Source organism: Struthio camelus, chromosome 3, assembly GCF_040807025.1.
Source record: "Struthio camelus isolate bStrCam1 chromosome 3, bStrCam1.hap1, whole genome shotgun sequence".
In the NCBI taxonomy this organism is placed as follows: Eukaryota; Metazoa; Chordata; class Aves; order Struthioniformes; family Struthionidae; genus Struthio; species Struthio camelus.
In genome coordinates, this window is record NC_090944.1 from 107,917,556 (window position 1) to 107,933,177 (window position 15,622).

At 46.2% G+C, this 15,622-nt stretch overlaps 1 protein-coding gene across 1 annotated transcript in view; it reads left to right on the forward strand.

Annotated features, from left to right (window-relative positions):
* The window catches only part of FOSL2 (FOS like 2, AP-1 transcription factor subunit), a 17,118-nt gene extending 3,505 nt beyond the window's left edge, over window positions 1-13,613 (forward strand). The window contains exons 2-4 of the mRNA XM_068939590.1: window positions 2,905-3,159; window positions 6,862-6,969; window positions 8,458-13,613. Coding sequence (XP_068795691.1) covers window positions 2,905-3,159; window positions 6,862-6,969; window positions 8,458-8,967 — 873 coding nt within the window. The 3' untranslated portion in view covers window positions 8,968-13,613. The remainder of the gene's footprint in view (window positions 1-2,904; window positions 3,160-6,861; window positions 6,970-8,457) is intronic.
* The last annotated feature ends 2,009 nt before the right edge of the window (window positions 13,614-15,622 follow it).

Below are 15,622 nucleotides of genomic sequence, written 5' to 3' on the forward strand. Positions count from 1 at the left end.
TTTTTTTTTTTTTTAATATCTTGATCTGTGTGGTGTGTTTGAGTCAGGAGGAGAGGGATGGCTTTGTGGCTGAGCACGCGCGCGCTGTGTGTGTGTGTGTGTGTGTGTGTGTGTAGCACTGCAAACTGGTTATTGCTGAATCTTTGCTGTGACCCATGAATCTCTCCTTTAAGAGCATGGCTCAAGAGGGCCGAGAGCTGGCAGAGGGGCCCTTCTCCTGGAAGGGGAGAGGAGAGCTGCGTGCGGATGAGGAAACGCCAGAGAGGTCCCTCCTGGCGGAGACCAGGGGGAAGCGGGCGAGGGCAGGCAGTGCCGTGGCGGAGGGCCGAGGGGCTGCCGGCGTCCCGTGGGCTGCTGGGCAAACGAAGCTGCCTGGGGGGCAAGGAGGGATGGGGAGAGGTGGGTGTCATTTGGGGAAGGTTCTGCAGCTCCAAAATGAGGAGGCAGGTGCCCAAAGGGGCTCTGCAGGGAAGGTGGCAATGAAATGAGGGCCTGCCCATGGAAACGACGGTGTTGGGAGCCCTGGTCAGAGTTTTTTAGGATGTTTCAAGGGATTAGAAAGGAAGTTTGTGACAGAGGTGGTGCGTGGCATGGACAAGGACTGCAGTCTGACTCGTCTCTTCCCCAGGTCTGAAAGCCCATGCTGGCCAGCTGTAGAAGGATGTGGGTGAACTGAGCAGCTCCCCTTTGGTGTCCTGGGGACTGGTGTTACAGTGAAGTCATAAGTCAAATACAAGAGGGACTGCAAGTGGAGAAGTAGTCACTTGGTGAATAACTCAGAGCCTGATCTCTATGTCAGACATTTGTATCTGGCTTTTGTATAGCTGATTTTGATGGATTTAACTCGATCTGACCTCTGATGAGAACTTTGAGCAGGCCATTAGGTGTTGGAGGTTACAATAATACGGCATTGCAAGGGTTGTTTCCTTTGGAATGCAAACAGTAACTCTGCATAGCCAAGCACCAAAAATCTCAGTGTGTTTTTCAGCCGTAGCCTTCTAGCAGCCCTGCAAAGACGACATAACTTGCTTCTCTACTTTTTGGATATAGGAGGAATAGCACAGGTAGATAGAGGTCATGACAGAAGTCACTTGTGGAGTTGGAAGCAGAACTTGCATCTCTTGACTTGGGCCCCTGTGGTTTAACTAGTCTCATGCTTCATTTTTGCAAGGTTAAGATCCCTTTGTAATGGTGCCTCCACAACCCACAGCACTAAGGCATCCATTCCTGTGCCATGTGGTCACAGCCTACGCTGGTGATGAGTACAGCAAAGAAGGGGATCTTCACCTATAAACCCCTCTGTAGCGTTTAGAGTTTCTTACTCTGAGCCTCTCTGATTGGGAGAGCTCATGAAGATGGCATTCACTATGAAGTGTGAGTCCGTTTTGGATTCAAGCTCCAGGTGTATCACTGAGGTTCTGGTGGAGATTTTGCCAAGGTCTTGGTGCCACTGTTATCCTGTCTGCATAATTCCCTACCCGCTTAACTGGATTCAGTCCTTCCTTCTCCTGTCCTTTCTTGCTAGATTTTGAGCTATCCAAGCTATAGATTGAGATTTGTCTGGATCTTCTGGTCTCCACGCTTCGGCAGTTGGACTTTTTCTGGATAGTATAGGCCCAATATGCTGTAGCTATCAGAATGTGGAATACTACTTGCAGTAGCCTTGGTTTAACAAAGCGCTTGAGCAAGGTGCTTGACTAGGCACACCCTGAAAAGGAAATCCATGAAGTGCTGTCCTTTATCTCAGATGCTTACCTGAGCTGAGGTCAGGCTGATGCAAGGGTTCTTGCTTCTCTGGGAGGTTAGTTTGTTGACCCAAGCATGTGCATTTTTCACAGGACTATTTTAAGGATCACAGATTTACAGCAGCTATCACGGCTGGTCCTAGGAGCCTCATCCCTTGCACAGTGAGTGCTCAGATTGCTGCAGCAAGGCATGTTTGTCTGTAAAACTGAGTCTAACCATTGAAAGTCTCCTAAAGGGAGCTCTTCATAGACAAACGCATTCTTTCTCTCCTGCTTCCCCCTCCGGGGACGGGTGATTGTCTTCCTTGCTGTTTAGTGCCAGCACATTATCCAGTTGGATTTACCTCTGTCTGAAACAAGGTGTGCATGTATTTTGGAGGAGATCATTACCTACTGCCTTGGTTTTACTGCTGCCTTGTTTTGTCTAGACAGTGTGGAGAGCTGCAGGGAACTTGTCCGATCTGAATCCTGAGACTTATTTTATAGGCTGCTATTAAAATACATATCCTTGCACGTAACCATCCCAGGGCTGGGTTTCTTGCATTGTGTGCGTGGCGAGCACAGAACCACTGAACACGAAGCAAAATGTTGTTCTTTCCATGGAAACCTTACATGGACTGAGCCAGAATTTCAGGGGCATCCTTTGGTAGAAGGCTTTGCACTGCTCGTTAAAAGCATTTCAGAGCTGAAGTTTCTCTTCCTTTTCTTTGGATTGGCAGAGAAGTGTTTTTCTAGAAACTCTTTAATTCCCCTTTTGCCCCATGCCGGAAGCAGTGGGTGGGGGAAGGCGGCGGCAGTAGTGGGGATGCTGCCTGGGAAGGGAGGCTGGCATAGGGCATGCTGGGGAAGGAGGGAGGTGAGGAAGTGGGCTGGGAGAAGGCAGGGTTGCTCCAGAGGGGAAGTGCTTTCTTCAGAGGGCTGTGATGGGTGGGAGCAGCCTGGGATCCTGTAGAGGCTCCCAGCAGACCTTTCTTCTTTTCTTTTCTTTTTTTTTTTTTTCTCCAGATGCTTCTGAGCAGGTTATAGCTCCTACCTTGGCCCTCACTGGTGCCATTCCTTATGGGCTAGTTGGTTTCTGAGCGATCCCCCATGGTCTGCTTTCATTGATGGTTTCTTCTTTTCTTTCTCTCTCCCTCTTTCTTCCTCTACCAAATTCTAGAAATTTCGCGTAGATATGCCAGGATCAGGCAGCGCTTTCATCCCTACAATCAACGCCATCACAACCAGCCAAGACTTGCAGTGGATGGTCCAGCCCACAGTCATCACCTCCATGTCAAGCCCGTATTCTCGCTCACATCCCTACAGCCATCCGCTGCCCCCTTTGTCTTCGGTGGCCGGACACACAGCCCTTCAGCGACCTGGCGTGATTAAAACAATTGGGACCACAGTGGGCAGAAGACGAAGAGACGAGCAGGTAATTGCTGTGGGGAGAGTGACACAGGGTATCTCAGAAGCAGACGTACAGAGATTCCCCTATGCGAGGGGGAGTCCCCTGCTGCCCCCTTACAGGATCTCCCAGCCCCACGTGGGGAGAGTTGAGGTCCATCCTCTGTGTTGGACACGCACTGGGGTTTCTCAGAATTACTACAGTATAAGCTGGAGGGTGATTTTTATTACTACTTCCTCATCATATGGCAAGAGTTGAGCAATCTCCATAAAGCGCTTCACACCACTGGGCCACATTGTGGCTTGGTATCAAAAGCAGGTGAAACTCTGAAGTTGAACCTTGGGTTTCAGTTTGAATGTCTTCGACTGCCACTGAGTAGAAGAAAAGCTCTTTTGTTGACTCAGAGGTTTACATTGGCTGTCAGTTTTGTAAATGACCTAGGTGCATCAACTGGTATTTTATATATGCTCTGTGGCAGCTAGCCCTGCTCTAGTCTCACTTTTGTGTGATACCACCAGAACTAACCAGAATTGTGCAGAGAAGCAACAGCTCCCCTACAATATCTTAAGTCTATTAGGAAGAGCCTTCTGGATGCCTGGGAGTGAATCCACCTTCCTGCTGCAAACATGCAATTGTCTGATCCCTTTACAGCAGCAAGGCGATGATCCCACAAGCAGAGCTCTTTCTGTTGCTGTCACAGTGGCATTTTCATAGCTGGGGCTAGGGCAGCTTGCACCGCTGCTACCTATGCTCTGTCTCCTGCTTTTACTGCAGAGCCGGGACCCTGGATCCTGCGCTCGAGCAGGGGCTGGGCCAGATGCTGATGTCTTATCCTGAAATCCTTTCGGTCCTGTGACTCTCTCACTGTAAGAAATAGCCTTCTCTAGAGCTTGTCTAATGAATATCTATCCACGGGGTTAGGCTGACTTTTCTCTTTTATAGAAGATATGAATAATCTAGATCTCCCCAAATTGTTCCCAAACAGCAGTTGTGTGGGTCGCTGTAGAGAAATGTAATGAGACACTGCATACCCTCAGTACATTAAAGCGCTATTGCACGAGGTCTGTTTCTAATAAGACACATCAGCCCTACTTTTACTTCCGTGTCATCTGTTTTGATTCGCACTCCAATTATTTTATGTGAATTCACTGCCTGTCTTACACGTAAAAGGCAGGGAAGGGGTAAAAGATGTTCGTCCAGAATGAGTTGCACCTCTGTTCAGGGGGCCAGTGCAGACACACTTAGGACCTGTGGGTTTTTTTGTTTTTTGTTTGTTTTTTTAAATCAGAAAAGATGATCCTGACCTCCATGGGGCTGTGCAGTTCCTAGGGTGTGTGCCAGCCCTTTTCACCCAGTTGTCTCCCAGTTCCCTATGTGCAAGGCTAGTGTCCAAAGCAAGGGAACCTCTCAGGAGAACTGGGGGAATAATTAGCAACAACTAATTTGTTTGACAAACGCTGCCTCTGTGTTCACAAATTGGCCGTGAAGAGATCACCATATTCTCCAGTTTATTTGTTGTTCGGAGTTATTTGCTGAAGGATGTCTGCCAAGCAATTCCTGGCCTGTGGCTTGTTTGCAAGCCGTTCATTGTGGGTCATTCAAATCCAAGTCCTTTTGATTAGACACGTGCTAAGTCAGTACCCAGGCAGTTTATCGTGACTCTTTGGCTCAGATTTCCACTGTTGGTGCTTGTGAACACTGAATCGGAGTGCCTTTTTGGAAAACACTTGGGCTTTTTTGAAACACTTGGCTCTTTTATGAAAAGAGCCTGTTTTGATGCCAGTGAATGCACGTATTGGACTTGGACAAACCACAGATAATGCAGGCAGCAGGGGCATGAAGAGTGCCAAATCAAACTACTTTCAAACAAATCCAGCAACTGCTTACAGAATATTCCTTTTTAGAGCCATTACAGTGTTAAGCACGTCCAGATTAGGGTCTTCAGTCCTGTCTCTGAGATTTTTTTAAAAAGCATAGCCTCTGAGAAGGATAATACAAAAATGACTGAGGGCCCTGGGAGGAATAATTTTGTTCCCAAAATATTTCAATGAGATCTGTGCTTGTAAGGCATAAAAGGGTACTTGAAAATTGTACAGAGGCCGCAAGTCAACACAGAATTTACATTCATGCTTAATGCTGTGCTGTACTGAGGATGCTTCTGTGCAAAGACGTGTTTACCCTACGTATGTACGGGCTGGAAATTGAGCAAGCAGAGCTGTGCCAGGGGAAGTGCCTGCCAGAGCTGCCCTTTGGAGGGGGCTCCTTGCTGGGGGTGAATATGCCAAAGGCCCAGCTGCTGTCCACCAGGGCAGAGACAACCACTCGCTCCGAGATGGATTGCTATAACCTGCTGATGGAAGAGGTGTCAGGCCCACAGCTCGTGTCCTGACGCCCTTGCTAGTCTGAGAAGTGCTTGTATTGCTCAGTGTGCGTCCAGGGATTTGCGCTGTGTCTGGCTGAAATAGCAGACATGTAGTGTCCAGAAGAAAGCAGAACAGAGCAAGGGGAATGCCCAGGGTTTAAAATAAACTCTCTGAAACTGAAGATGGAAACTAAGGAAATAACAAAACAAAACAGAATGAGGTTAGAGTAAAAATAAAACTAAAGAGAAGAGATAGTCACCATTTTACTATCTTGTTTGTTATATCAACAGCCCCAGAAAATATTAAAACTGAAAGCTTTTAAGGAAAGAGGTTTTTTCCATTCTCTACTGGCAATTACACGAGATCAGACAGACCACTTGTTTCAGTTTGGTTTGCAGTCACTGGGCCAAAGCCGCTGAAGCGCACGGCGTGGGGTCAGTTCACAGTGGAGGAGGATGTGTCATGTGGCTCTGTTTGCCAAGCGCGTGCCGTGAATCCCCACACCAATCTGTTTGCACTGGCTCCTGCGACTGATAGGCAGGCAGTGGTGACCCTGGCAATTCTGGCCCCATTCACACTGCTGGACTTGCTCCCCTGTTGCTTGCAATGCTACAAGCATATCTGCCACTGCTGGGATTTATAAAACCTTGTCTCAAACCTAGAATGCTAAGCCTGACTTAACCAGATCTTGTGGGCTTCTGCTCACTTCCTCTGGTTTTGCAAGAACGTAACTCTATGGGTTTCTATGGAACTGCTCCTGATTTACATCAGTGAGGATGTCAGCTGGCCTCAGGAAGCCCTTGATATCACTGAAGCCTTGCCTACTGATGCAAGAAGCACAGTGTGTTATCTCGCTTAGTGCTCGAAAATCTGAGGTCAGATTTTTGGGTGGTATAAATCATTGTTGCTTCATGGACTTCATGAGAGCTCTACTGATTTTTTTCCTTCTCCCCCCACCCCATCCCCGACCTTCAAGCTAACAACTATTTTTGTGTGGGAAGCAGCAGATATTTTCTTTCAAGAAAGAAGCACTTACAACATCATGCTCTGGTTTTGCTTAATGTACCACCCAAGTTGTGAAACAATCAGAGCATCTTTTATCTGTTTGGCCTTGGTGCAGATTCACTGTCCTCTTACACAATCTTACCCCTGCTCCCTGCAGTCTTCTCCTCACCCTTCTGCTAAGACCCGGTGCTAGCAGAGATACTGCATGCTTTCATCTTCTGCTGACATCAGTCAAGAGGGGGAGTGCGGAGCATCTTGCTGGATCAGGCCTTTTTCCTTTGCGTTGCGATTAAATCCTCACAAACTTCAAGGAATGCCTTGCTCAGATCTGATTGTGGGTTTTCTTGGCCCTTGCCCACAGCTGTCGCCCGAGGAAGAAGAGAAGCGAAGGATTCGGAGAGAGAGGAACAAGCTGGCAGCTGCTAAGTGTCGTAACAGGCGTCGAGAGCTAACAGAGAAACTCCAGGCGGTACGTGCTCTGCATGCATTTCTCTTTCCTTGCTGCCTTCCCCTTGGACTAGCTCGTAGGGCGTTGCTTTCCCTCTGCTAGCATGTTTGAGGAAGATGCTGCAACACACACACTGCCTTCCCCTTCTGATGGTGCTGCTCATAGGCTGACCGGTGGTGTTGCCCCTATCACAACTTAGGTGGTGAGGGCTCAGGCCTGGAGCTCAGGAGCCTAAGTTCCCTGGGCTAACTGCCCAAAACGTGCTAGCAACTCCACACTCTTCTAGCTCACCTGCTAGCACTAGTCTCCCTACCTCTGGTCTCCATCTGTAAGTGGAAACAAACATTTTATGTGCCTCAGATGTGTGCTTTGAGGACAAAAGCACGGTAAGGTCACCTGAGAGCAGTAGAAAATGAGGCAAACATTATGTGTACCCATCAAAGCTGCATCCTTTAGACTAACCTTCCTTTGGCTGGAGATAACTGACTTTTTTGCACAAAGGAAACACCATAGATGTATTTGATCTGCAGTTCCTGGAGACGTGTGGTCTGCTATCACAAGGGCAATTGCTAGTTAAACTAGAAAAGACAGGGACAAGTGCGAGAACTGTGAAGTGGATAAGGAACTGGCTGAAGAGGAGACAAGGATGGGTTGCAGGGTGGAAAGGGGAGGTGTGAGGCTGGAGGGAAAGCTCCCGTGCTGCTCTTCGAGAACCAGCGTGGGATTGGTTGTATTTGATTTTATTAACCATCATAATTTATTAACAGCAGAAGCAGTGAAAGCACATCAATGAAATGTGCTGCTGACTCAAAGCTGGGAGGTATTCTCAGGGTGGGGTGAAAGGACATCATAAAGGAAGAATTTAAGGATCCTCCTGACTAAACTAATAGAAATGAGAAGAGTATGAAGTGGGAGGTCATATCCTGAAGGACCGAGGGCCAGAACTTCTCTTAAATGGTGAGCTCCTCATACAGGAAGATACTAATTGCTCACAGATTGACTATGAACCATCAGTATGATATGAGCATGGGAAAAGTAAGTACAATAATCCTAGGATGCATCAAGAGATGATCCAGAGGAGGTGAAAGTGGGAACAGTTTAGAGATTGCTTCCCCCATCTAGGAAATAAGAACTTGACTTAGCCTGACACAAGAAACAAAGGGAGGGAATCTGAGTGCTCTTTGTAAAATCTGGCAGGAAGGCAGTGAGGGAGAAGTTATATAAGTCAGAGGACAAGACAGAAAGATAGAAACTGGCCGTGAGAAAATTCAAGGCAGATGGTGATGAGAAGACCATTTGTAACCCTTGGATTAGTAAAGTTTGAGGATAGCTTTCTGGTAAAAGCAGGAGCAAAATGCTTAACTGGAAATGACCTGGTGCTTGTCTGTCCTGTGAAGGGACTGTGGTATATCTGCCCATGACGGCAGGGTACTGGACTTGATGCCTATGTTCTGCGTGAGGAGCAGTGTCAAAGCCTCTAATATTTACTTATTCCTTCTTTGTCTGCAGGAAACTGAAGTGCTGGAGGAGGAGAAGTCAGTGCTGCAAAAGGAGATTGCTGAGCTCCAGAAGGAGAAGGAGAAACTGGAGTTCATGCTGGTGGCTCACAGCCCCGTCTGCAAAATCAGCCCTGAGGACCGTCGGAGCCCGCCATCCAGCAGCCTCCAGAGCGTTCGGACTGGAGCGAGCGGAGCGGTGGTGGTGAAGCAGGAGCCTGTGGAGGAAGAGATCCCATCTTCTTCTTTGGTCCTTGACAAAGCCCAGAGGTCTGTCATTAAGCCCATCAGCATTGCCGGAGGTTTTTATGGGGAGGAGGCACTCAACACTCCCATCGTGGTGACCTCAACACCAGCCATCACTCCTGGCTCCTCCAGCTTGGTGTTCACCTACCCCAATGTGTTGGATCAAGAGTCTCCTCTCTCCCCATCCGAGTCCTGCTCTAAAGCTCACCGGAGGAGCAGCAGCAGCGGTGATCAGTCTTCAGATTCCTTGAACTCTCCCACCTTGCTGGCGTTGTAATCCCCCCGTGACCCCCAGTTGCCAATGTGTTACATCCCCACCCAGCACCATGGGGGAAGCCCCCCTCCATGGCGTTAGAGACAGGCACAGGATCGTTCAAGCACAAGGGCAGCAAGAGCGAGGATGGGGAAGTGTTGCAGCTCCAGGAAGGAGAGTGAGGACCAAAGCCAGCTCCCTGGAGGCAGGAAACGGCAAGGGTGGGACTGGCGCGCCAGGACTGTTTGGAGATAGCGATCTCTCCCTCTGTAGGGACTGCCTATGGAAACCTCTTTGCGGCCATAGTGGACTTAGGAAACACTCTTGACCAGGACTGAAGGCGAGCTGGAGACAATCGCTAGTCATCCCTTTCCTTTGTGAATTGATCTAATCGGTTATGCTCTGTGCTTAGATCATTCTGGTTAGTTAATTTTACTAGACCTCTTTCTTTCTTTGCCTTTCCCTCTTTCTCTCTCTCTCTCTCTCTCTCTCTCTCTGTTTATCATTTCCAATGTTGTCGATCCCATGACATTTCATCCAGTTGCTCTGAACTCTAAAGGCTTGTTAAGATCTTTCCTCTTGGGAAGGGCTGTGGGAAACAGGTGGGGTTGTCAAGGCAGGAGCGGGAGGGCTAGGAGGACAGTGGGGGTCTGAGAGGAGTGCAGGGGCTCAGCAACAAGGGCAGAGCTTGTAATTCAGTGGCCTGTGGCACGGATAGAGTGAACAGAGACAGTAGGAGGCTCATGTGACATGGGGAAGCCTTTCTTTTCTTTTTTCTTTTTTTTTCCCCCCCCTCTCCTTCTTTATAAGTAGATATATTTATCCCCCTGGTCTCCTCAAAACCCACGTTAACATCTCAGGGCCAGAGTAGCATCAGAAAAGCTGCTGGGGTGGCACTTAACAGTGTCTTTGACAGGGTTTTACCTCCATTTGGTAGATACCAAATCTGCTGCTGGACTCCTTTGTTTACTTTGCCTGGGCTGTCTGCTGTTTAGGGAGTGTTACACCTTCCTCCCACCACGGCTCCTGACTCAGATGCTGAACTCCTCCTATTAGCAAATCCTCCCGTCCCCTTGGCTGTCTTTGCAGAATGTGCCACCAAAAAAGATGTGGCACCACATGCCTATAAATCTAGAATGGAGACCAGCAGTGGATAAGAAGGTGAAAATATCTGGCTATCCCCACAGTGGCTTTTTCTTTAGCAAGCAAAGCAGCACATATCCCTGCATTTGATACTAGCGCGTGTTTGCTCGGAGATTCCCAGCTCCTGAGGTCAGGAGGAAGGTGATGTTCTGACCTCTGGTACGATGCAGGCCACAACGCACCCCTGACCAGGCATTGCATACTCCAAGTAATGACCTGTTTAAATTAGAGCAGAGTTCTTGGCAACCTCCGGTTGTGATTGTCAAATTGACATTGGAAGAAAATTGATTACCATTATTTGCACCTCAGTCTTTGGCCTCTGTTGTTTATTTGCAATATAATTGATCTGGTTTTGTTGGGGTTGATTGGCTTGAAGACCAGAAGCAAATCAGAGAGCTCTGCCCCTAGCTCTGGGTCCTTGTCTGCTCCAACCTGGGATCTTGGCTGCTAGTACCGAGGGCACCCACAGGGCACAAGCTGATGCTCTAACGCATCTCTAACGTTGATGTGCACTACTGAAAACAGTAATGTGCTTAACCTATTCCTGCCTGGACCCAAGCTCAGTTCCTGTTGGTGTCGAGGCACTGACAAGTCATGGCTGCAGGCACACTAGGACTGCCCAGCTTGTCAGCTGTTTAGGAGGTAGCTCTTTAGTCTAGCCTGTTGCAGCTGTGGTGACAGGTATTTATTTTGGTGTGAGATTTTATTTTCTTTTGGGTTTTTTTTTTTTTTAATCAATGGAAACCCGGATAATTCTTGGTTAGGCTGGACCTGGAGAAATGCAGTATGCAATGATAAGGCCAGTCCTGTGAGATGACTGCTCTTGCAGCTCCCACTGACTCCACAGGGAGTTAATGGAGATCAATCTTGTGGAACTGGACCTTTACTCAGCAGGGCTAGATGTCCTCTGACCTTGGCCACTGCCCCATTCCTTGAATCACTTCAAAGGGACACTACTTTGGCTCTAAAAGCAGACTTTTTTTTCTCCCCGCTCTCTTCCCCTCCCCCACCCATATTTACCAAATTTGCCAGAAATAGAGATGAGTGATATTTTTCCTTTGTAAAACTGTCAGTGAATTCAGGCTTTTTCTTTGTTGCTTAAACATTTCCATCATTATACCAGTACTAGAGGTCTGAAATTGAGCTTACACAGCAAGTAAAACTGATAAGGAAGTTATTCTGTCTTTACATGAACATCAAGACTTCCTTTTTAATAAAGTAGATATTAAACTTTTGGTAGTTAGCACAGCCGATCCTGTTTTCATACAGTTGTATGCAGATGATATCACTGTAGGAGAAACTGCTGCTTCTCAAATAGTCACCGTTTTTGCCAGATGCTTGTTTGGGCCAGTCTGGATTTAGAATCTATGGCTATCCAATAAAATGTCTCTGCATGTCATTTCTACCTATTTTGGGCAGAATGTAACGTTGACAAGTGGTGAATTCTAAAGTGAGGCAGCTACTTTTGAGGCCAGCAGACAGGGATCACGGGCTTGTGAGAGATCCCTTGAATTGAGGCTCAGCTGACAAATCTGGGGTGCTCCTATAAGGGAGTCTGGGAAGTCAGGGGCCTCCTGAAACCTGAGTTAACATAAGTCGTAGTAGGTCAACAAAAACCCTTCTTCTTAAGTCTTGCTGGTTCTTAATTAAAGGTGCGATGTTTTTTAACATAGTGACTTGTCCCCTTTTCAGTTGCAGTTCAGTTATGTTGACCACCTTGTCAGCTGGGTATCTGTCTCTTAGTCAAACAGGCTTTTTAAGCAGTGTGATGACAAGTTTCTTGGAAAGGAAGGGGTTTATCTAGCTCTGGTGAGTAGGCAGGTGGCAAATCCAATTGCATTTCTGAAAAAAGCCTTAGGTGTGGCCTTTGCTGCACTCAAACCCCACTGCTGCCAGCCTGCAAAAATTTTCTGCATCCCAGAAATCTGAGATGTTTATTTTCATATTTGGCTCAGTCCTTTGTGATAGCTCCAAATTACTCTCAACAAGTTACTAAAGGTTGTGGTGGTGTGGGTTTTTGTGTTTTTTATTTTAATTTTTGTTTTTTTTTAACCAAGTATGAAGTCCTCAGCTTAGGCAGGAAGATTTTAAATGTGGGGCCTTGTCACTCATTTATGCCAGGGAGTCCCCTCTCCTCATCTCTATGGGAGAGGCATACACCCCAGGGGAATATGTGATTCTACCTTTACTTTTGTTTCACTGAATTATTGCCTCAAGGAGCTGCAGCTGGCCCCTGCCCACTGACTTGTCACTGATTATCTCAGAGATGAGACAGAAGCATCCCCTTTCCTGCCTCGTGATACCGATGGGAACAACTTGAAACTGCGCGTGGAAGATGATCATTATCTTAAAGAAGCTGAGTACCTTGTGCCTGCCTGTCTTGTCCCTCAGTCCTTTCAGAGGATTTCTGTGTTGGAATTGCTGGTCTCCTGCCTTCTATATTTTGTGGATCAGCATTACCTTATTTTAGTTTCTAGCAGGCAGGCATAGCTTGAACTCTGCAGCTGTTTTGGTCTGGCCCTGGATTCTTTTTTTTTTTTTTTTTTTCCCCCCAAGTTTACCGGTATGCTTTTGGGAATTGACAGTCTTCCCCATCCCACAAATGGTATTTTCCACGAGTACCTTCCCTGATGATTCCTAAATGGACAGTGTCTCCGCATTCTGCACACAGTAGGGGTGCGGGAGTTATTATAACTAGTGTCTGACCAAAAGTTGTTAAAGTCGGTAGAAAAATGCCCAGGGAATTTCAGCTGGTATTGGGTCAACCCCAATTGACTGGTCCAATGAAGCATCTACTAACAGAAATAATAATAAGTTAATCAATGCCCAACTGGGAGGAGCAGTAGCAGCCACACTGAAGGAAACACTCCACTTCCAGGTGATGTTTGCCATTCCAGTTTTACCCCCATTCCGCCTTCCCCCTTCCCAGTTCTGGCATTGCCTTCATCCACTCCTTTCTTGTAGGTATGGAGACTGGGTAAGTCTCAAACTGCTTGTGGTGTGATGGGATTTGGGACCAACATGCTGGGGACAGTAGCTCTCTGTTGTGTTTTTTAATTATTATTTAAATGATCTATTTAGTTCATCTGAACCTTTAATTTTGCTGCTTACTGTATGTAGGATCCACCTGGCCTTCATCCTAAATGAAAAAAACAAAATGAAAACAAACCTAAGGCATCCCCCCCAGTATCTTATTTATTGGCAGGCAGCCGTTTTGTGCCTGCTCCAACAGATCTGCCCGCCGTTAATTTAACATCCTCCCAACTCACATTCCTCGTTTTTGGTTGTTGTTTTTGCTTTTTGTTGTTGTTGTTTTTTTTTTCTTCATTCTAAAACAGAATTCTGAAATGTTAAGAAATCTTATTATTATGACACTTAGAAGTTCATTTTCATTAGGAAGGCCAAGTCAAACATTTTAAGAGGTGGGGGGAACAATCTACATTTTATTTCTTATTTATTTATCATGTTTACATCTTTTTTTCTGTTCAAGACTTGGATAAAATAAAGCATTAAAAATATTCCAATCTTCTTTTTTAGGCTAATAATTTTTTTTCAATTCTTTAAATAAAAGATTCTGGGTTTTGTTGTTGTCTGTATAAAATGTATAAAGAGATATGTTTCTAAAGATGCATTATCATTCCTCTGTGAACAGTAGGTGGAGTTGAGGACAAATCTCAGAATACAAGATAATAATAAAATCCCATCCTGTTTTACTTAATTGTTCCCCTCCTGTCCTGTATGATTAAAGGGTTATTCCACTTTCTTGTTTGTGGTTACTTGATATTCAAACCATATTAAGATGTGTAGAAAATAGATATCCAATTGTTTTTGCTCAGTGAGAGGATAAAATGTTGTATATATCTTGATATACTGTGTAGTTCAAAGTAACATCAATAAGGGATAGTGCATCTTTATTAGAGCGATAAGTTACTAGTGTCACTAAAGTCTACTTTAAGATCCTCAGATGTAAAAGGGCCTGATTCTGATCCCACTTTCTTGTGGGTAAATTGAGAGCATCAATAGTGTTTCACTGCTGCAGAGCAGGTATCAGAGGTGGAATCAAGCCTCGCTGATTAATGTGCAACTGTGAGGATTATTGAAGGTTTGGGGGCACCGTTATCTTATTTTCCTCAGAAGTTTCAGATCATGGTTTTTCTTCTTTGTCTGCGGGGAAATAGTTCCTGCCAAGGAGGTTCTTAAAGGTGACTGTTGAATTGGGACCCTTCTTTGCTCGTTGTGATCTTTATATAGTTCTTGCAGTCCTGGAGAATCTCAGCTCTGTGGCATTCTCTCTGGTGTTGTCTCTTTTCTGTTCTTGTTATTTTACTGTAATACAGGCCTACAGTATTTGCACTAAAACAAAAAGCTTGTTAGAGAAAGCTTGCTGCTATGAAAGAAAGAACATATTAGAATGGTTTTGCTTTTACAATTTTAACTAAGTAGCATTTTGTAGAATAAAATCAATTTAGATTGAAAACAAAAATGACTTTTCTTTTTTCCTCTGCACTTCCCCCTCATCCTCCTTTCTTTTTCTTCCATTCCTTGGTGGTGTGATGTTCTCCCCCCGCCTTCTCCTTTGGTGCTCAGTTGTAATGATTGGCTATATTGTTGACTATGCTGCTGAGAGTTATGACACTTGTAAATCCTGTTTTAATGACGTTGTGGACACTCTTTTGTATAGCAAGAGCTAACTGGAGTTCTTCTCTCTCTGTTAATTGAAGTCATTAAAAAGCTCCCTTTGCCATGAACAATTAAAAGCTTGCATGTTGCTTCAATCTGAACAAATGGGTACAGCATTGCCAGGTGCCCGACTGTAGCGCATTTCAGGGCTTCTTTCATTAGAGCAGCTGCAATCCAGACAGCTGTTAGCTGCAACAATGGTAAGTGGGGCAGAGGCTAACAGAGCAGACCACCTGGGCTAAAAGGCAAATAATGCATTAATCCTTTCATCTTCCCTTCAAAAAGAAAGGGATGGAGCTAAGAAAACACATGATGAGATGACTTTATTTTTTTTTAAACCACCTCTTCAGCCAGAGGACACAAAAGCTTCTGCTCTCAAAGCTTGGTCTGGGGTAGTTTCTTTGCTAGCGATAAGGAAGAGGTTGAAATGGGATTGCCTTGCTCACCTGGGAACAGTGGCAGTCTCTGGAGTGGAAGGAACCCAGATATGTCAGGTTAGGAACGGCGGATGCCGTCTTCAAGTAAAAATACGGTGGGTGGCTGGGTGTGGTGAGGGCTGACACGAAGCAGCCACAGGACAGTGTGGGCTGCAGAGCTGGAGCCAGCTCTAGTATGTCCTGGGGGTCAACGCTAACACAGGGGTAAGGGGAGAGCCTTTGGGAGGCTTGCTTCAGTTGCGCTGGTCCTGTTGGGGCAGTAGGAGAAAACAGCTTTTGGGGAGGGGGTGCCTACTCTAAGCAAACATACTGAAGGACCCAAGCGCATCATCTTTTAATATCTATTTCCCTGGGGCCTCAGGCATGGGGGAGTCCCCATTTGATCTATTGTACACAAGCTTTCTTTAAGGGGAGTGCCT